At 38.8% G+C, this 22,701-nt stretch overlaps 1 protein-coding gene across 3 annotated transcripts in view; it reads right to left on the bottom strand.

Annotated features, from left to right (window-relative positions):
* Vsig1 (V-set and immunoglobulin domain containing 1) overlaps positions 1–20,334 on the bottom strand; it is a 31,265-nt gene extending 10,931 nt beyond the window's left edge. Inside the window, exons 1-4 of one of the 3 annotated variants that reach the window (XM_040744478.1) lie at positions 20,179–20,334; positions 11,283–11,446; positions 8,865–8,972; positions 2,281–2,479 (exon numbers count right to left, since the gene is read on the bottom strand). In XM_040744478.1, the coding sequence (XP_040600412.1) occupies positions 2,281–2,479; positions 8,865–8,972; positions 11,283–11,446; positions 20,179–20,230 (523 nt within the window). In that variant the 5' untranslated portion in view covers positions 20,231–20,334. The remainder of the gene's footprint in view (positions 1–2,280; positions 2,480–8,864; positions 8,973–11,282; positions 11,447–20,178) is intronic. The other 2 variants (XM_040744476.1, XM_040744477.1) reach the window with 2 other exon arrangements.
* Positions 20,335–22,701: the final 2,367 nt, after the last annotated feature.

Raw genomic sequence — 22,701 nt, 5'->3', positions numbered from 1 at the left:
CCCATTGCTTAGAACTGTAACTGCAGCATGTTCTCAGGCTTAGATTAAGGAACTCATGAATGCAAAGCAAATACAAGGGATTGATTGATAGCCATGCTGGGTGAGAAATGTCTCTTAAAAGATGAGCTGCTATACTACACCCACATTCACTGCTGCTTACCTATAAACATATACACATCATGGATATAGTATAACATTTTGCATAACATGCATGTTAGAAGGGAGACCAAGAAGGGGTACTATTAGGTGATAAGAAGGGATGGAATGTAGGCAAAAGGACACATGAATCATAAAAGAGAATATAAAACTAGCAGTTTTTTCTAGTTTCAACTCTCAGATATTTTTTTCGTAGTGAATAAGTTCATAAAAATGTAACTGACAGTAAGAGGGGAAAGACCTAAGCAAAACCCCCATGGCTTCAGCATGGCCAGCCTAACTTTTCATGGGTTCATTGGGTTGCACTTTGTTTTTTTCTGAATTAATAAAAATAGACCTTTTGAGTATTTCTGTGGAAGAAAATCCACAGAATATTCATTATCTTCATTTTATGGATTCTGGCTATTTCACTAACGATCATAGGAAAGTCATGGCAAGACTTAATTGACCCAGAGACTCAGGAAACAAAAACAAAAACAAAAACAGAACTAGCTTAAGCTATCTTTAGCTCATGGAAATTCACTGGGAATCCTCTGAACTTCAAATTTAAGAATATTAACCTTCTTGTCTAGCTTATCTTAGGGCTGTTTCCAAGCCTTTTCTTGAAAATTGCTTCTGCTCAGATTACCTCAGAGACACAGAGGCAACAGAAAATCATTAGATGATTAATCCCTCAAATTACTTGAACATTAAAAGGCTCTTTAATCCCCAGCACCTAATTGGATTCTCATAATAAATCAGTAAAGAAGACAGACTTACGACCTCTCTTACAATGGCCAGAGAGTAGTGAACTGCACTGTATAAGGTCACTGAGAACCAAGAAAGGCTTAGAACCTAAGCTTTGTGATTTTCAGTCTCGTGGTTGTTGGCATTCTTGCCCCAATATTTTCCCATTCATCTATTCCTACACCCCAATGCCAAGCACAAGGCTCAGCACAATAAAACGCAACAGACTGAGAAGACCCTCCCTTAAACATTAGCTCCAGAGTAACATTCCTTCTTTTTCAGAAGGCTAAATAAAATGGCAGAGCTTACAGGAAGCATCAATTGGTTCCTTTTAGAATCACATGCATAGCAAGATAACTGTGGATACTGCTCATAGATGTGCACCTCGTTGTCATTTGTTCCTTCTTTAATCCACTCAACTATCTAATCACTGATTTGACCTAGTACTTACTTTCCAATGATGTATATTCTCAAACTGCCAGGAGCAATGACTAGATCTGTTCCATTTGGACGACTTGGTAATGGCTTCAAACCTTTCCCCCTCCCTCTAATACTTTCTACTTTAGAGTCTGCCAATAGGTCTTTAACCCCTGCTATGTTCTCAGGAATTTGAAGGATCCCTAGAAATCAAACAAATTGAGAACTCTTCAAAGGCAGAAGCTGTGTCTCCATAGCTTTTATTTCCTTCCACAAAGTATGGACACCATAAATTCTGAATAAACGAACTGTTACAAGTCTATTCTGAGAGCAAATGTGGTTTGTCCAATGTCATACAATATCTATGTGTTTATCATAACTTAATTCTTAATAATGGCTTAACAAGTAAGAATTTTCCAGATAGTATTAGCATTTTTAAAAGGGAGTCCCCAGCCTGATCAGAAGTCAAGATAAAAAGTCAGTTGCATAGCAAGCTCAAGGCTACCCAAGGCTCCATGAGACTCTGCTTCAAAACAAAACAAAGCATAAATATAAACAAAGGGAACTATTCTGCCTTTGTTTGAAAGAATGATTTCATGGTAGGAATAGTGGTAGGCTTCAAAAGGGAAGGTTGACAGTTATTTCTTGTAGCTAAGTGTAGCTCTAATTACAAGTTCCTCCCAAAAGAGTTACTAGTGATCATGTGGTGGATCATTTGTTTGTTTCACTGTATCCTTCCAAGCTAGGGATGCTACTGTTTCTGTACATTTTATGGTAATTTTGAGGTATCACTGTATGGATTGAGTTGGAAAACTGTCTCTACTAATAAGATAAAACTTAAATTTATAAAACAGATTCTGATAATAAATGGAGCAGGAGGACAATTAGCCCCGGGGACATAATTGACACAATAAGTCACTGCTTTGACTCATTCACTGCTGTAAGTTGCTTCAAGAAAAGACATGAAAATAATGTCCATACCTAACACAGAGACGTCAAGGATGCCTTGGTTTTTGCCGACAAAATCTGGAGGATTGTTGACATCACAGATGTAAATTCCACTGTCTGCTGGTTGCATATGCAATATGGTAATCGATGCATTACCTGGATTATTCCACCCTATAATTCGATCCTTGAATTGTCCAATAGCTGAATCTTGCCCACCTTCAGAGTAGTAAATCTAGGATAGAAAAATAGTAAAACTGAGAACCCGAGAATATCCAGGGTGATGATGAGTTATCAGGAAGTCCTTTCTATCTGTGGTCTCTGTAGCCAAGACTTCTCACTCCATTGGGGCATTTAACTTTCTGACTGCAGTTGATAGTCATTACCTCATTTGCCTCCAACAGCTCTGTTGTGTCACTGGAGCAGGGACTGGGAAGCCTATTTTATAGAAGAGGGAACAATTGGAATTCAGAGGATGTAACTTCTAACCTTGGGCTAGGAAAACAAGACACTCACCTGCTCAATCCACCTGGTAGAAACTCTTTGGCATATGAGATATATCTCAAGAGATATTACCACTTCATGAACTTCCGATTGGAATTTACCTTGCCCACTGAGACTGCTATCCCTAAAAGCTCAAATGTTCATGATCCTTTCATGCATGCATACCTCTCAGGCAAGCACACTTGGGTTCATTCTGTTTGTTAGAGGTATAAAACTTCAGGGCAGACTATAACCTGAGAAATCAGTTGGCTTTGCTCTCTCCTAGTGCTTGTGGCAGGATAAAACCAGTAAAATGCCTACAGTGTGTTTGGTTCACATTAGCTACCATCTTTCTTTCCATGTCAAATCACAGAACTAAGAACTTTGGGTGACTCAGCTGAAGGCACAGGATTCATTTGTTGCTGTTGTTATTATCTTTACAATGTCCTGGACTGGAGTCAAGCAGTGGCATATACCTTTAGTCTCGGTCTCTTGGGAAACTGAAGGCAGGGGCACCCTGATTTTGAGGACCTCCTAAGCTATAGAGGAAGATTGTCTTTAAAAACATCTCACGCATGCTCAAGCAAGACAAAATCCTCCATGGAGAGGGAAGGTGGGCATGAAGTCCCCTCCCCTAGTCGAGAAGCAATTGGCAAGTGATAGATGCTGGGAGAGGAAGAGTCAGTTTTAAGAGTGTTGTCTCTGATAAGTCAGCCACACTCCAGTGGAGGGCACCCATTCAAGAATATATAGGCAGCATAAATTAAATTTGATGGGTAGAAAAAAAGAGAGGACACAAAATTGGGTGGGTAGGGAAGGGGGGTGGATCTGGGAAAAGTGTACAGGGAGTGAATATGATGAAAACACAATGTACAAAAAAAGCTACAAGGAGTTAGTGAGTGCAGAGAGGGAGAATCAGTCTTCCTCAGGGAGGAGCTCCCTAATAGTTATTCAATACCAACTGGTCAGCTCTAAAAATATATACACATGGACAACACTATATGGACTCAGTGGGTTGTATGTATATATTTACTCACATATATGTAATAATAATATTTAACAAAAACATGAATTTGAGAGGGATCAAGGGGAAGAGAAGATATGGGAGAGGAAGACAGGAAATGGAAGGAAGAAATAATTTAATATAATACACATATACAAATTTTAAAAATAATAAAAGATACTATTATATAGCAAAATTATTAAAAATAAAATTTACAATAATAAAAAGTAATTGATTGAAGAAAGATCTGAATTCTACTTCCATTTCCATTAAATTGCATGAATCTTAGGGATTAATGACAACCGTGGGATAAGAATGACGTACAGAGAGAAGTGTGGCCTAGGTGTCACATGATCTAGGTTTTCCCCACAGCTCTTTCTCTGTTGTAGTCACATGAGGTATCCCTTTGCTATGCCTCCATAGCAACTAGTTGAGTGATAAGCAGCAAAGATAGCTAATCTCTCTAACCTTTAAGTTTCCACATGTGAATGAGAATCCAGAGCAATGGTTTTCAAAGTAGGACATTGATTTTCAGTGATGTCTAAATGAAAACTTACTAATTTTAATATGTTCAAGAGAAACACATCTAGCATACCAAATATGTTCCTTCATGGATATTGCTGCTTAGGTGACACTAAGGTCTTAAGATTTTAAAAGTCTCAGTCAATATAGAAACTAGTTACTAGAAAATCAGTTCTGGGGATACACAAGTATGACAAAAATTAAGAGGCTGGGGCATGAGCAACTGCAACTTGGGGATCACTAGTTGAAGTAATAATACTTGAGTTCCCTTCACAATCTACATATTCTGTGTGCACAGTTTCTAAATTAATATAAATGTGTGCCATCTTCTAGATGGTTCTTCCAGTTCTTTAACTCATTAGCATCACTTTAAAGAAGAAACGGAAGCCAGTGGAGGTTTTTTAAAATGGCACAAAAGTAATAGTTGAGGGACGAGTATGAGGCTGAATGGCAGAGCACTTGCCTAGCATGTATGATATCCCACTTCCCACACTCGGATGAAAAAACAGGGGTGAGAACAAAAGCAAACTCAGTTTAAACAAGAGTAGAACCAGTTCCCCTGATTCCTTGCCCAGAGCTCTTTACTTACGCAATCTATCAAAAAGAGAAAACAGAAAAAAATAAAAGAAGATATTGTCTAGTGGAATTCAAACCTCTTACCCTTTATGCAGAAAGGCAATACATTTTATAGCAAGACAAACAAGCAGAATCTTGAGGGAAATTTTTTAAAATGAGGATAATTAAAGTGAAGACAACTTACTCTCTCCTTTGTTGGCTCTAACATTCTTTGCTGCCCTAAACAGTGTCCTATACTTCATTTATTCGTGCCTCCTGAACTTAGAAACCAGAAAGCTATGATTAACTCAAGGTATTCAAATGAGACAAGTCCTTATCAAAGAACTTTGCTACACTGCCAGGCAACACTAAATCTATTTACTTAGTAATGGACAGCGTGAGATCCCATTGTCTCTTACCTGGAACACAGCCTGGTGCCATCAAGACAGCCCTTTCCAACCTGAGCCTCTGACCAGTTCCTCTGTTCCCAAGAGGAGACAGGCCAGCCCTGCTCTGTGACATTTGATGATGTATCAATGAGATACAACATCAATCCTGCCACAGAAAGCTCTAGAGGAGCCAGGTGATGGGGCCTTGATTATGCAGAAATGAGGGTTCCAGAGTACTTTTTAGGCAAGGACTAGGACACAGAAGGGTGCAACAGAGACCAGGCAAGGGGGCACATGCCTAGGTCTCAGATATGTAACTTACCCATGAAAGGGCCCCCGCCATCCTTACACTGCAGTCTAATGAGTATTTCCCTCACAGATGAGAGATACTAAAGGGATGCGACAGGAGACCTAAAAGGTAAAGGCTTTGAGTTCAGGCTGCAGTCTGAGGAGGAAAGCCCCAAACATTAGCTAGCCAGACATACAGATGAGGGACTTTCTCCTTGGGCAAGTCTACTGTGTTAACTTTGTCCTTGGGAAGAAAAGAAGAAAGGAATGTTTTCTCCAAACTGCTTATCTAATCACTCTGGGAGGGCTACAGTTGGTTTCATTTTCCACAAAGAGTAATACTTTAAAAACTCAAAGCTAAGCAAAAACAATTAAAGCTGAGTAATGGCTGAGGCAAAGAAAACGTATTGTAAATTTGGAGATCAGAACTACTGAGGCCAAGAAAAATCCTCATGTGTTCAGCAAGCCACATCTTTGGCAGGGATGAGATGAGCCCTGCTTTAAGAAACTCCATCCTGGGCTACAGAGATGGCTCAGTGGTTAAGAGCATTGGCTGCTCTTCCAGAGGACCTGAACTTAAATCCCAGCAACCACAAGGTGGCTCACAACCATCTGTAATGAGATCTAGTGCCCTCTTCTGACTTGCAGGCATACATCCATGCAGAACACTGTATATGTAATAAATAAATAAATAATCCATCCCAATGTTTCCTAAAGTAGTACTTGTTAAAAAATTATACCCACTGCTGCCTGTGCCCATGTTCATGACAGAAAGTCCTGCTTTCTCTTAATGTCTCCTCTTCCTGCCCTCTTTGCCATGCTGGTGGCTGGTGGGTACAGTCACAGAAGCCTATTACTAGTGATTAAATCTTCTTTGAGATCACTTAATTCATGTCACTAAGGTTCAGGAGCTATCAGGAGCCAGCTGGATATTGGAAATAAGAACAAGATGGGGCAGTGTCTAGAAGCAGGGGTTAGCTTCTAAAGGCATACTGAGGAGCTGGCATAACCCGTGGGAACAAAATGCAGCCTAGCTAACAAAACTATATCTGTTGGTCAAACCAGTCTCTGAGGCCTCCAGTTCGTAATTCTGATTCAGTCTTATCTATTACAGAGGACACTGAGGCCCTAATAGGGAAAATGATTTTTCCCAAGGTTACACAGTCAATTTATAGTCAAACCTAGAATCCAAGCCTCATGATTCCCACCATAAGCATTAAGTAGCACTCTCAGTCCTGCCCAAGACAAGGGTGATGATTTACCTTCCCTTTGGGGCTGTTCCGCTGCCTATGAATGTCTCCCTTTCCTAAATCATCCCAGTTGCTGCTGTTTCCTGGTCTACTGCTTCCTATACCAAACAGTTCGGATACACGATGCACACCACATTCTCCAGCTGCACTGCAGGCTCCTTAGTATCTGTACACAGCAGCCTCCCTCTGCCTATCATGCCAAGTTCCTAGTCACTCATGGCTGTGCAGCTGGCAGCCAGTTGTTTCCTCCATTTTGCACCCCACTCTCAAACTAGAAGCTTGATGTATAAGCAAGAAGGCTTGAAAGAGTCCCATCTGCTTTCTATTTGAGTCAGAGATGGGCTTACTAAATGCCATTAGCTTTCAGCACGGCTTTCCAGGTTCCGTTGGGAGATATGGAACCCTGGAAGTCTACCACTAAACCACACATTCTTTCCTTTTCCTCCCTTCCAGCTCCTTGCTTTCTGGTATTGCCCCTAAAGCAGCTAGACATGGCTGGGAAAGTAGCATGGGTTTCAGACCCAGCCTGTTCTCTGGCCTGTACTACGAAGGCTATGATTTTACATGATAGACACAGAGTACCACAAGAAAGGCTCTCTTGCCCCATTTTACCAGCTGGTTATTTGCTTGAGCCCCCCACCACTTGAGGGATTGTTTTGCCTGGTGTTTGGCTGAAACACTGGGAGATCCCTGCTTAGGTACACGTGTTGAGCAGAAGTGAAACCAAGTCCGGAAGAGATAAACATTAGTGAAGAGACATGGAAGAGTTGTAGTGTTCTCCCCTGACAACAGTAGCATTTTGGGACAATTTGGTGCATGGTTCTGCTGCATGTATTGCAGAGCATTTAGCAGCTCTAAGTCAGAACCCACCAAATGTCATTAACGGCTGGAGGCCCTAAAAATCAACATCAATTCCCTCTCGATTATTACATCTACCTGAAGTGATGGATTACAACCCCCACCCCATCAAGATTACAGAACCATTTGAAAAAATGTAACCTACAGAAACGACAGAACAGTTTTAAAAATGTAAGAAGCCAGAAAATATGAAAACACTAGATTCTGGGGAAGGAGTTGTCCAGATTTTAGAGATGTTATGGATATAAGGATGGTGGAGGATTTCCATTGTGAGGACTCTGGAAGAGCACTGTCTAACAGACCCACACAAACAGAGTGAGTGTGCATTTTATTCATGGGTGAAGTGTTGTCTCTAGTTCTAGCATAACAAGCTAAATGGAAAATGGAAGAATCTATGGCTGAGGGGCACCAGATCTCCCCAAAATTCCTTGTTAGCCTGCTTGTGCCAGATGACTCTCCATAGATTACCCCAAGGGATGGTGTGAAGCTGTCCATATTTTTGAAAGGAAGATCAAATGGATACTGTCTGTCCTCAGGATCAGGGGACTTGTGAAAGGAGCAGTTTCCATGAACCAAATGAACCTCCTTAGAGAGGGCATTAAATGAGAAAAAGTATCTGGCCCTGGGTAGGTAAGAAACACTAGTCCCCAGTGTCAATTGCTATTTAATGCAATTATTTTGAGGTGGCAAAAGATGGCCACCAGCCTGATCAGAGCGGCTATAGGGTCCTGAATCTTTTTGGAGGGGGGTTAAAAGTGTTCCAGTCATGGATATGAGAAGGTAAACTCAAAACTTCTCTAGGTTTTATTTTATTTTTTAAAAATTATTTATAATGTGCATTGGAGTGAAGGTGCTCAAGGAGGCCAGAAGAGGGCGTTGGAGTTAGGGTTAGAATGAGCCATCTAACATGGCTGTTGGGAATCAAAGTCAGGTCTCCTGCAATATCAGAAAGCTCTCTAAACTGTTGAGCCATCTCTGAAGCCCATACTTTTCTAATCTTTATTAGCATAAATGATACACACCTATAATCCCAGTACTTAGGAGGTTGAGGCAGGAGGATTCCAATTTCCAGGTCAGCCTGTATTCTATAGCAAGGTCCGGTCTCAAAAACCAAACCACAATAAAACAAACTTCCCCAGACTTATATAGGGCATTCACTGATCTGTGTTGTTATCAAGCATAAACCCTTCCATCCCACTCCTAAGGCAGGGACTAGTGTCCTAGACTGCAACTGGTGGAGAGATGTAGTAGTACATCAATGGGTTTTCTTACCTGAGAGGTCCAGCTACATCTTCCCCGAGCGTCTCTTGCATGCACCATTTTTAGACACTGACTGACTGCCTTTTCCTCCATACCCTCAGTATTGGGGTGCCAGCCATGCTGTGTTTGAGCAGAAATGGGTGGATCTGAGAGCTGAATGCTACATGCTATGTTGCCACATCAACCCAGGAGTTGAGTTAAATCACTCAGTGGTCAGTCTAGCAACATCTTACTCCCATATGTCACAGAATGCTCTATAAACAGCAGTCTCTATTACAGATACATGTGGGGGGATGGTAGCTTGAGAGAGCATTTTATGTATCATTGGCTCACTTTGAACTTGATAGGAAACCGTTAATGACATTGGATTTCTATTCCTTCATCTTCCACCTCCTGAGTTCTGGTATTAAAGGCATGCACGACTATGCCTGGTTTATGAAATGGTAGGGAATTGAACACAGGGCTTCATGCACACTGGGCAAGCATACTACCAATTGAGTTACCTCTACAGCATAGCAGTCTCTTTTAAACATCCCCAATCATCCCACCAGCATTCACTAGATGAACTTACAACATGTTCTACAGAACAGACATTGTATAGGTCTCAAGCATTTTTCATTTGATCTAGGAGCTAGCCCAGGAGAAAGGACTTCATGTGATCTGGTAAGTAAAGAAAGCAATTCATCAAGTACTTGTCAAAGATTTTTTAAAAGTTCTTTCAAGAGAAGTCCTGAACTCCAGCCAAACTCATTATAATTGCCAAAAGCTTCTTCCCCTGCAGCCTCATCCTAAGAGAAGTTCACTGCTAGTCACAATTCTCTTCCAGCTTCTAAGTTGCTGGAGTTCAATCAATAGTGGTTCTGTAAATTCTACTATCAGGGGATACAAAATGAGGAATCTGCACTCTTGAGCTCAGATTTGCTTTGCCCGGCCTCCAGAAAGTTAAGGACATCTTGAATTGAGTATCAAGCACAAGACATTTCAAAAGATGCTGTGGTCTCTCAAAATTCAGCTGCCACTAGAAAAAGGAAAAGGACTTGAAGAACAGATCATGTGATTATTATTATCTAAGTGAAAAAAACCCTGTGGGAAAAGGGAATTATTTCTTAGTTGACACAGACATGTCAGAATGCTTTGGATGGTGGAAACTGGCAACATTAGTATTATTATTTGCTGCTGATGGTCCTGCTGCTGCTGATGTTTGCATGGGATAAAAGTGAGAGGGCTTTGTATTTTTCAAGTGTTTTCATATGTGTTATGTCAGATCATTTCACCATGAGTACTGTCATTTTACTGTATTTTAAAGAGATGGAGAGGCATGGCGTGATGGAATGTCTAACTATTCCAAATGAAACAAAAACTGTTTAATTTTGAATACAGGGTAGCACTGATGGATCTCCCTGTGAATGTAAGGAAATGTCCACAATCTCAAGTAGAGAAATTCGTTACTTACAAAGAATAAGTGGCAGTTGAATTTTAGCTGGCCAAGAGCTAACATCTTTCTTCCCCTCCACTACTGCTTCTAGGCTACCTTCCCTTATCTTTCTAATGAACAAACCTCCCTTTCCCCCATAGCCCAACTTGGGGCAGGTGACTATTCCAAACCACCAGTGTTGGTCTCTTCACTATTTGGGGTCATGAATCATTTTGAGAATCTGGTAACTGTAGACTTTTCTCATCAAGGAACGTACAGAGGCATGGATGGTATATGTTTGTATACACATGAGCACAGATGTACACACACACTTATGTAATACAATTTTTAGCTCTTGGGATAATTTTCAAAAATAATTACTTTCACAGCCAAATGAAGAAAATCTAGCGATAAGCAATTTGCCTGTGGAATCATCCTTCCCCATAGGTGCTCATCCACCCTATTCTGGCAACTTGTGCAAATCCTTTGGTCCACTCCTTCCATCCTTTATCTTCTAACTGCATGCTGCCCTCAGTTGCAAAGGGTTCATTACTACCATGGCCCTTCTCCACTGATCTGGAAAATCTCAAACTGTCAGGACTCAATCTGGAACAATGAGTGAATTCTGCTGATAGGCAGATCCCAGTTATTAAATGAGGCAGATCCACTGGGGTTTGCTTGTGAACTCAGGTCTTCTGGAAATAACAGGGAGATATTTGGAAGATGCCTTTAAAAGCTACTGCTTACTTCACCTAAGAGGAGGCCTGTGACTATTCTGGAATACGTGATGCACATGATGCTGATTAGCCAAAATTAAGATAACAGACAAACATGGGAACACAAAGACCAAGCCATTTAGATAGACTGTCTTCCTTAAACAGCTATCTAAAAACTGTGTCAAATTTTGTCACTGTTCTCACCAGTTCCTTCATATTTCGCTGTTCCTTCATATTCCCATCCTAATAGTTTTCAGCGGGAACTACTAAGTAGGAGTTATTTAGTTAGAGAATCCTTACAGAAACTGGCTCCATGTCCTTATTGTGGAAGAAAGACCATTGGATTGTAAGCTTTTCCAGGGACGTCACAGTGGTGGTATAATAGCAGAGAAGAGTGACATTAGATCCAACAGTCACATTCACGAAAGTGTCTGGGATGGTCACATGCACCATGCTAACCTGACCTGAAAAAATAATCAGGAGACAATTAGTAGTACATACATTCTGATGACATTTTTATCACAAAATAGAAAACATCTTGTTTAGAGACTCTAAGACAGGGAAGAGAGTAGAATGAAACATACGGGTGACCTGAGGCAGACAACAGACACAGGGAAGACTTTCTACCTCATCATTTTCTCACAAGTTATGACATGGAGATGATAAAAACCTAAGTGATGGTGAGGTAATAACACTTGACTGATAATTCATATATGGCTCTTGTTATATACAGCTTCTTACTAAAGGGACACTAAAAGGTTTGAACATAGAGAACAAGCAACCCAGATTTCCCATGATACAGTGGCCCTTGAATACAGAGCATTTTATTTAAAGAACTAGGTAAGTCAGAAGCAAAGGCTTTAAAGTGTCCAAACTAGGAAAATTCCGGATGAGTTGGCTGTCCTACACCTGAGATCACTTATGTGGGGGGATTACCAGGACATCTAAATTATATCCACAGTTGTATGAAGATGTCGGTTTTCTTATACACTTTCATCCTTTTATGAGTACATAGTGGAGTGAACCAAAAACTACATGTCACTGATATGCTGACTAAAGGAATATGTGCTGTATATTTTTCTAATTTTTGTCTTAATTTTTGACATAGTAAATATAGGTAGAGATATTTTACACAGAGAAATCACTTTGAGAGACAAAAGGAGGCTTGAGCATGCTAAGTGGGCACACTGTACTTGTGAGTTACAACCTCATGCTCTCACTACTAGTTTGTGTTTGGTCACATTATACTGAGATAACATGCTTTGTATGACTTCACTTATTTAAAGTTTAGGTTTTTATGGCTGAGTATATGGTGTCTCTTAGTCCATTTTCTGTAGGTGCTTAGGAGGAAATATCCATTATAGCATGAATAATAAAAACTCAAAGACAGATATTGTGGTTCAAGCTGAAGATCAGAGAAGCAAACAGTTAAGCCAGTAGCTCTTACCTCTACCAAGGCTGGAAGAGGAATCCTGTCTTCAATATGGCTGGAAACTAATTGCCAGAATCCAAGACCTTCTATAGTGCTGGGATTAAAGGTGTGAGCTCTATTGCTGTTTTAGACTTGTTCACTCTCATGTAGCCCTGGGTAGCCTTGAACTCTCAGAGATTCATTTGCCTATGTCTCCTGAGTCCTGGGATTGAAGGGCTCAGGTTCTATAGTGGTGGCTAGTTTTGCATTGTAATCTTCAGTGGCTTTATTAGATCATAAACAGTATATTACCACAGTTGATTATGCTACTGTTGGGTTGTGTGCTCTATACAAGAAGATATAACTTAGAGCATTGTGATACATCTAACATGCGCAGGGCTCTCAGTTCAATTCCCAGCACTGCAAAATAAAGGTCTAAACAAACCACTATGAATATGTGAAGCACAGCCATCTACTGGTGTCAATATTTTACTAGTTGGAGTGGTATGTGCAAATTTAGAACTACACATTTTTTTGGTTTTTATGAGACAGGGTTTCTCTGTATTGTTTTGGAGGCTATCGGTCCAGCCTGGCCTCAAACTCACAGAGAACTACCTGCCTCTGCCTCCTGAGTGTTGGGATTACAGGCATGTGCCACCACCGCCCGGCTAGATCTACACATTTAGATCCACTTACTGTCTCTACATTTAAATGTCATTGTCTCAAGTACAAGATAATGGTATAAGACAATGCTAGAGCTTTTGTTTCAGTCATCACATATGATATACAGAACTTATGAATTAAAGCAGACGCCTATATTTATTCATATTTCTGCCCTTCCTTTTGTTTCTTCTGTCTCTATAATGTTTTAAGATCCTTCCTTTCATCATTTTCTTTATTTCAGAAGTAATTCCTTTAGCCATTCTTCAAGGGTATGCCTGATAGGTGAAGGTATTTTTCCCCCTTTGACTGAGAATCTCATTATTATTTTCCCTTAATTCGTGAAAGGTAGTTTCACTAGATACAGATTCTATATTCTGGCATCTTTGCTGTACTACTGAGTCTATCACCATGTTTCTTATTTTTATTATTGTATTTTTTTAGTTATATAGTTTCCATTTGAGTTTTTCGGGAAGACAAATCATCTAATTTTACTTAAAAATAATTCAAAGTAGAGGAAATGAAATTGAAAGTGAAGTTATACATTAAAAAAGTCTTCAGGACAGGAAATATGGCTCAGGGGTAGAGTACTTGCCTAGAATGTACAAAGCCCTAATTTTGATCACCAGCAATGTAGAGAATGTCTTCAGAGAAATAGATGACTACAATGTCTGACTCTTATTTGACTTTGTTTCTTAATTTAAAATTAACTGAAAAATACCTGAACACATGGGGTACATGTGTGGTATCCTTGATGTTCTGATATATTACAGAGTAATTATATCATTAATTGATATATCCATAATTTAACACATTTAACATTTTTTGGTAAAGAAGATATTTAAAATGTATTCTCTTAGCCATTTTGAAATACATAGTATGCAATCATAATTAATGAAAAATAGGCCATGGATTTGAATGAGAGAGGAGCATCATATATGGAAGGGTTTAGAGAGAAGAAAGGGAAGGGAGAAATGTAATTAAATTATGATCTCAATTTTTTTACAAAGAAATATACAATATACTAACTATGATCACTTTGATATACAATATGTCTTTAAATGACACCTCCTGTCTAACTGGAATTTTGAATCTGTTGGCTATCAATTTTGTGCTAAATATTGGAGAGACAATGGTGAACAAGAGTCCCAATATCTGACTGCCATAATAAAGCAACAGAAAACCATTTCTAGCACAGATCAGTGTGGTAGTGAATGAAATTCAATGATACAAGCAATACAAATCTGATTAAAACATTTCTTATTTTTTTATAATAGACACATATGGCTGCAATAATCTAAGGTCTGTAAAAGCTCAGAAATTACATATTGGAATTCAGACAGTATTTTCAAACTTTAAAGTGAGACATTTTAAAGAACACTGCACATTGTCTCACAATAACATTTGGCAAACAAAAATCACCAGACCATTTATTGCCCATATTGCCAATATTCAGCACCATAATCAATACTCACATTCTGAGGAACAGATAGTTTTCAAGCACTGGCCAACCTTAATATAGTGACAACAAACATGAGAGCTTAGAGCTATGGACTTGATATTAGTTTTAATTTTTCAACTAAACTTCATTAGAAAAACCTCAGTCCATGCCAGGCCTTGTGTCTTTCTCTCTGCCTGATGCCTGTGGATCAACATGTAAAGCTGTCAGCTACTGCTCCAGTGCCATGATTGGCTGCTTCATGCCATAATGATAACAGACTAACTCTCTGAGACTGTCTAAATTGTCCCAGCATTGGCTACGTAGAGTTCATTCAGTTTGGTTTGCATCTCTCTGACTTACATCAATCCAAACTTTAGCAAGGAACATCATTTACACACTGGTTGTGACATTTAACATTTTGAATATATTGTATGTTTGGCTACTCAAGGACATCAAACTCCAGAAGTCCCTGTACCGAAGTGAATCATAGGCAAGAATATGGTTTCTCTGCTCTACAGAAAGCAATGAAACAAGCAGGATGCCTGAATGCAATACGTAAAATGTTTTAGAAGAAGTGGATTTGAAAGATCGTCAAAACACTGAGTTTTAAAGAAGTGAGAAAAGAGAGCCATAATAATGAATATAACTTGGTTTTCCCAGACAATACGAAAATCATTCACACAACAGACACTTAATCCACATGCCTGAGACAGAAACACTTTTCTTTTTTCCCCCAGAAGTGAAGCCAGGCAGCAGTGGTACACACTTTTAATCCCAGCAGGTAGTGGCAGTCAGATCTCTGAGTTCGAGGCCAGCCTGCTCTACACAGGGAGTTCCAGGACAGCCAGGACTGTTACACAGAGAAACCCTTTCTTAAACAACGACAATAACAAAACCAAACAAAAAAGTAGAATTAGATCTATTTTTAAGATAAAAGCATGGAGTATTTCAGGTATCAAGGTACCGACAACAGCAACAGGCAGAAAACACGTCCCTTATTCCTTCACACTGTGGGAAATGTAAGGAGCTCTACTGGGAAAGAAGTCATGGGAAGAAACTCTGCTGAGACCGATGACTACTAAAAAGTGTATCCACTACCACAGAAGCAAGTATTTAAAATCCCCAGTGTAAGTCGAGAACTAATGAATAGTCTTGTTTGTACAAACTGGATGCCAAAGGGTTAGAAGAAATATGTACAGAAGAGGTGTGAGATCCCAGGAGACATGAGTCAAGCTCTAAAGGATCCCATCAAAAACATTGCCTTTCAATGACAGTAATAGAAATGGAGAAGGTGATTCATGAGTATTCCAAAGAAATCTGATGAAAGAAAAAACATGGAGAAATGAGAGTCTAAAACTAGGTACTTATACTGACATTTCTGATAAGCCTTCAAAATGGATCTTTCTTATGTTTTAATTAGGGAACCATCAATATTCTTAAAACGTGTCGGGGGTCAGAATGATGGATCAGTGGTTTAGAGCATTCTTAAAGAGGGCCCAATATCCTTTTGAGCACCCACATGCTAACTCGCAACCATCCCTATCATTCCAGAAAATCTGACACCCTCTTATGACATCTATAGGCAACAGGAACATACATGGTACACATACATTCATGTAGGTAAAACATTTATGCACATAAAACAAATGAATAGCTATAAAAACTTTATAAAATACTTCCTTCATAGTACACCGTCCAATTATTCTGTTTAAAGAAATTTGGTATTTCAGTGCTTTGTGAAACATTCTAAACATCAGTATTTTATTTTAAAATGCATCATACTAACCTATAAAATACGGCACAGAGTTTACAGGAAATGTACACACCGCTTATTCTTTAACATCAATAGTATACTGAAAAGCATATAATTAAGTATAACAAGATTCTTCAGCAGCCTTAAAACAGGATTAGTTGAATAGAGTGCCACTAGCTAAATGGAACAGAGCATTCAAACAACTGCAATGATAATAACATAGTCCCTGAAATACAACTGCCCAAATCATTTTGATATTAGAGGATAAGAAACAAATATATACCAAAATGATAGTTTCTGAAACCAGAATATCAAAGGGATTTCCATTATCATTAATTTTCCCTATTCAGGAATAATAGCATTGTGAGTTCGAGGGCATTTAGTTTCTAGTTTTCAGGTATAATCTAATTATTATTAACTAATTCACCTTAATTTCTCAATTTTTGGCATTTGGCCATTCTTTCAGTTGGTTCTTATGACTATTTGAAGAGCCCCACAAATGTATTTTACTAGCCCCGGTCTATCTTCTGTATTTTCTGTCTTGTATATAGGATAAACCGCTTCTGTAAACACCCTTATATCTTTGGATTAGGAAGTGTGAGTGGAAATAAAGATCTGAACAGCTAAAAAAAAATGAAAGCATTCTGTTGCTGCATATTATTTAATTCTCTAAGGTCATCTCTAGCTCATCACTGCCTAGGAGGACTTTCTATGATGATGGTGAGGGTGGTGGTGGGCGTGGAAATGTTCTGCCTGCACCCTATCTAATTCAACATTCACTACTCACATGGAATGTGGATAGTAAAACCGATGAGGTCAGGTTATAATTTTACTTCACTTGAATTAATTTAGATTTAGATAGTCACATGCAGATAATGAACAGAGAAAATGTAGCACTAACCAGGAGGCAGGTCTATGAATTTCGGAAGAAAATTTTTTTCTTTGTATTATATTTATAATATTTAAATTTGAGAAAATGACAAATGCTCAGATTAACCGAATTGTGAATAAATAACGGACTAAAGATTAATATCCAGCCGGGCGGTGGTGGCGCACGCCTTTAATCCCAGCACTCGGGAGGCAGAAGCAGGCAGATCTCTGTGAGTTCGAGGCCGGGCTGGACCAATAGCCTCCAAAACAATACAGAGAAACCCTGTCTCGTAAAAAACCAAAAAGAAAAGATTAATATCCAATTTAAACAAAACTCTGGCTTACAATCTTCCTCATTATCTCGACTGAATTAATAAACAAAGCAAAACCGCATATGCAGTTGAAATGAACATGACTGATTCTAAAAATAAGTGTTATCATCTAAGGAAAATAACTCAGGATGCATATGCTTAAATTAATCAACACTCTAAGGAGTTTAAGTGTGCTCTATTTTTGGTGATGATTATTCATTCATTTAATGCCTACAATGTGGGCAAGGTCCTTGCTTATTTGGAAGATTACTAGACTACTACTGTGCCACAACACTTCCCAATTGTCTGTATTTACTAGGTGATCTCACTTCTAGCCCCTTACATGTAAAGTTGCTTCATTTTTAGTTACAAAATAATATAACCAAATTATCATATAATTTTTGTGTTTCTCTTCAAAACCAACATTCAAATATATTACTTCTTTCAAATGCATACCTCCATTAAATGAAAACAAGAGTGACGTATCTTTCCAATAGGTGACAAATACATATCACAAGGAGCCAAAATATGCATCAATTTTGCACAAGAAAGTTTTCACTAAAATTAGTTTTGCTGAAATGGAAATTAAAGTAAGACCTCAGACATCACTGAGAGTATTTTGATTAAAATAACATCTTTCTGATTAGCTGTGCAGAGATTTGATTTTAAATGTGAATATGAAAATCATTCCAGATGTTTGGATTTGGGGGTAGTGACTATTCTTGCAACATGTTTAATACGTCCCATGTAACATGGCTGACCAAAAAAGTCTTTTATGAAACAAATACAGGTTGAGCATGAAATTGTACTTTTATAGAGACATTATCAGTTCTCCTACAGCCATAATATCAACTGATGGCTCAGGATCAATGACGTGACTTGGATCTCTGTGAATAACATATATAGATTATGTAAATCTTCCTTTGTATGCCTTCCATAGGCATGTAACTACAGTAGGTGAGATCATATTATACGCCATTTTAGGCCACCTGCTGTGCTATCAGATTTTGCTTTGCGCCAGCTAAAACAAATATGCATAAATACACAGCATATGTCAAACAAAAACACAAAATCACACCATTATTTAAGAAAAAATACCCAGGTATTTATGGTTCACTCTGATTGGGTCATCTACTGAAAGTTACAAACAAGATCCCAACATCATGCTAAATCATTGTTTAAATAAGGAAAATGAGGTGCACGGCACAGGCCCCTTTTGAATGTATACAAAATAGATAATTTGCCAGGCAGTGGTGGCGCATGCCTTTAATCCCGGCACGTGGGAGGCAGAGGCAGGCATATCTCTTTGAGTTTGAGGTCAGCCGGGTCTACAGAGCGGGTTCCAGGACAGCCTCCAAAGCCATAGAGAAATCCTGTCTTGAAAAACAAAAAAAAAAAAACCAAAAAAGGTAATTTACTCAAATCTGGGTGGAAAGATATAAATTTCCATATTCTCAAATATAGTGAATATCTATTATATTTATAATCAGTAAATTACATATATGCATATATTTATAATAAAAACCATTCAAGTACCTGTTATGATCCTATGTCTAATATTGAAGAGGGTAAGTCTTTACATAAAGAATTATGTTAACTAAAGGTGTGGTCATAGAGGGTTGGTACAGAAAACCTGTGGTTTGACCCAACTAGCTAACAATTGAAGGAAATGACAGAGATTTTCCTCACCTATTAAAAAGGAACAACATTCTAAGGCAAATTAATTAAGTAAAATGATTCCAGCTTTATGACCAGGATATATCATGGAATAAATTCAAAATCTTTAATCACGTAACCAAGAAGTTCCCATGATTAATATATTATCTTCTTTTAATTTATTATTAATGTTTGTGTATCTTGACTTTTCACATATTTTATCCTGAGCATGGTTTTGTATCATTAAATATTCTTATAAAAATTATATACTAATGACAGCCTAACATTACTCATGACTTCAAAAGAGCTCCCTTGTTTGATAAACAATATTTTTGTAGCTACCATAAACTTAACTTACCATCAGAACAGATTCAAAACACACATGGCATTAGCTTTAAAAACTCAGCCAAGGGACTTTCCAAATTAATTACTTCTGAGCTTAACAAACCCTGGGATTTGAGGTTCTAAAAATGACTTTGTTCTGCTCAACTCCCTAAAATCATCCATACTGTTACATGATAATTAGATCGCATAATTTCTGTAATACATTCCTACAACTCGAAAACCACACTTGGCAGGAAATCCTCACTAACTGAGCCCTCCATTAGGCTCTCTCTCTCTCTCTCTCTCTCTCTCTCTCTCTCTCTCTCTCTCTCTCTCTCTCTCTCTCTCTCTCTCTCTCTCTCTCCCTCCGCACCCCCCCCCGCTCCTCTTTCTGTGGCAAAGTGAGCGAATCATGGTGAGCTTAGGGGAAACACTAAATTAAAAGAGAAATCTTATCTTTAAGCACAAACTTTGATTTTCTGAGCAAATTCACTTGTTCACCTTTCTAACTAAATTTTTAAAAATGGGAAAATAAAGAAACTGGGAAACTCATTTCAGAAGCTAAGTCAATTTTACCACAGACTGACCTCCCAATAATCATCAACACGGAACGTAATTGCTAAACAAGTGTTCTGGAAAAATAACCAGCACGCTAATCACAATCTCTTGGAAGCCTGGGAAAGGACGATTTTTGCAAAACTTTGCAATTTTACTCTAAAAAGAAATTCAACTTCCAGGTGCTGTAGGTGGTTGGAAGATCCATTCCTTACCTGCAAGGCAGTTTAAGACCAGAAAAACCTTCCAAAACGCAAACACCATCATGCTGAAAATCGCTTAGAGCAGCAGGTGCCAGTCAGAAGTGTGCCTGAACAAGGCTGAGTTTCAACTGGCTTCTTCAATCACACCGAGGTTTGCCTGGCTTATCTGCTGGGCATCACCAAGCAAATAGGCCTCTTCCAGCTTGCTTATTGGTTAGACCTCTCTCCCAGCAGATCTGTGTTTATTTGAAACACTTTTCCCCGGGTGTGTTCCCTTGATATATTTGCTACTGTGTTAATAATAAACTCATGGATGTAGATTCTTCCAGCTCTTTGTACAGATTCTCTTAGGTCTCATTGTTTAAAACCAACCTTATTAAAAACTTGTACTTGGAGGAGAGAAGACATAGTTGGAAGAGAACATATGCAAATACAATTTGACAAGGCTAATTAATTTCAAATAGTTCCATGAAGATAAAATTGGAAGAGAACTTATACAAATAACATTTGACAAGGCTAATTAATAGTTCCACAAAAGTCTTAGAGCACTGATCCACTAAGCACCTTTCATAAACTAGTTTTGGAGGAAGGGCCCTCGGACTATGAAGTAAAAATCTATTCATTCCTATGGACATCACTTTTTTGAAGGACTACTAGTATAAATACTATCAAAAATCGAAGTAAAATTCCATTCTCATGTCTCCCAAGCTAGAAACACTATAACACTCACTAACCTAATGTGCAAAACCAGGTGATGAATAGATGCTCCAAGGCTGCCATTAGATGAGTATGCATTTTTTGCAGAATTAAGTTACTTTATAGATGCTACAGTGTTTCTTTGGACATTAGAGGTTCACTGGAAGAGTATGGAAGAATGAGAGCATGAGTTTCAGAGTTCTAACCATGCTTAAGTTTTACTCTGGGAAACCTAAGGGCCTCCTCCAGTCCTGCTGCTTCCATCTCTACAATGACTCTCGGATTTGTCCCTTCTCCAACCTGCTGCTTCAGTTGTGATCTAGCCTACAGCAGCAGCCTCCTGAACGCTTGTCTGCACTTTTTTCTCCTTCATCCCATGTACCAGTCTCAGGCTAATGAACCAACTCTAATGAGACACTCTCCATGGACTGCCAGCAAGCCTAGAGTCCTTCCTTCATCTGGGGTTCCAGTTTTTCATGATCTGATCCTCATTACATCTGAAGTTTAGCCACATTAAATGCTGCAAAGATTTATTGTTCAGAGTGTTTAGTCAGATGGAAAGCACTCATTGCAAATGATATGTTTTATGAACTTTAATTTAAAAAACTACTTTACTTCTGTCTTTCTTTAGCAAAGTGAATTCCTCCCTCTTCAGAAAACCATTTCACGTCTATCAGCCCTAACCCCTCCTTCCAGACTTTCCCTATCCACACCCGTGTCTGATGCCAAATCTTAAGGACTTCCATTCCTCTGAATTTTCTATTCCCTCACTTTAATGTCTAATCATATTTTCAGACTTTGTAAGTATACATGCCAGCCTTCTCTTGGATACCCCTGTCATAAATTCACATTTTGCTTGCAGGCAATCAGTATTGGACAGTTAATACTCAACTTTCCCCTGTAGTTTCCTTTTTATTAACAGTCTCACCTAAATTCAATGACTGTGAGTCCTTTGAGTGAGAGTGAGCCCTTTCAGGGAGAAATGTCAGTCCTTATACAGGAAGGTCATAACTTACGAGTGTGTCCCAAGATGTGACCAATAATCCATATTCTTGCAGAAGCAATACGATGAGTCATATTCCCAGGCCTGTGCAGACCTTATTTGAGAACCAGCTTAATTCCATGTACTAGGCAATGGAGAATGGGGAGAAAGAGAAGAAATAGCAGACAGTAGAGAAAAACATGTTTCCCCTTTCAAGGCAGGAATTGTGTACAAGACATTTTTCTGCAAATAAATATTGCATGTCCCTGAGGCCTCCTTTCCTTTCTGAGCCTACCTCCACAGTCCCCTGAGTCCTTAGGTTGTCATTAAGGGAGAATTCATTCCACAAATATCTCATACTCCAAATTTCTTTTTCCTTTCTATCTGTATTCCCACAGGAAACATTCCCTTCTGTAAAAGAAAAATCCCAGCTTCAAGACAAGAGGGAACAATGCTATTCATGAACAATTTGCAACCCTTTTCACTATCTAATGATCAATTGCTTATGTCCTCTAAATAAATTTCTGATCAGTAGAATTGATCAATGTGATAAGGAGAAAAAGTATAAGGGAAGTTCTGTACCAGAGGACAATTCATAGGGTGATCCTCTGGAGACCTTCACCAGTTCTTTTAAGCCCTGGCTAAGTCTTGGCTTCTAAGGCCATCAAGTCTCCAAAAGACCCACTGTTTTCACTTAGGTCATTGGCATTTTGATTGGTATGGAGGTGTGGCAGAGAAAGAGCTCATTTAGATTCAGCCTTTTCTATTTTTTTCTTTCTGTTGAGAATCAATATATGAATACTGTATTTACATCCTTTCCATTCCCTTTACTCATCCTCTAATTCCTCCCATTCTCT

This window comes from Mesocricetus auratus, unplaced genomic scaffold (genome assembly GCF_017639785.1).
Source record: "Mesocricetus auratus isolate SY011 unplaced genomic scaffold, BCM_Maur_2.0 Super-Scaffold_100003, whole genome shotgun sequence".
NCBI lineage: Eukaryota > Metazoa > Chordata > Mammalia > Rodentia > Cricetidae > Mesocricetus > Mesocricetus auratus.
Note: the sequence above shows the minus strand (reverse complement) of the source record. Positions and strands in the feature narration are given on the sequence as shown.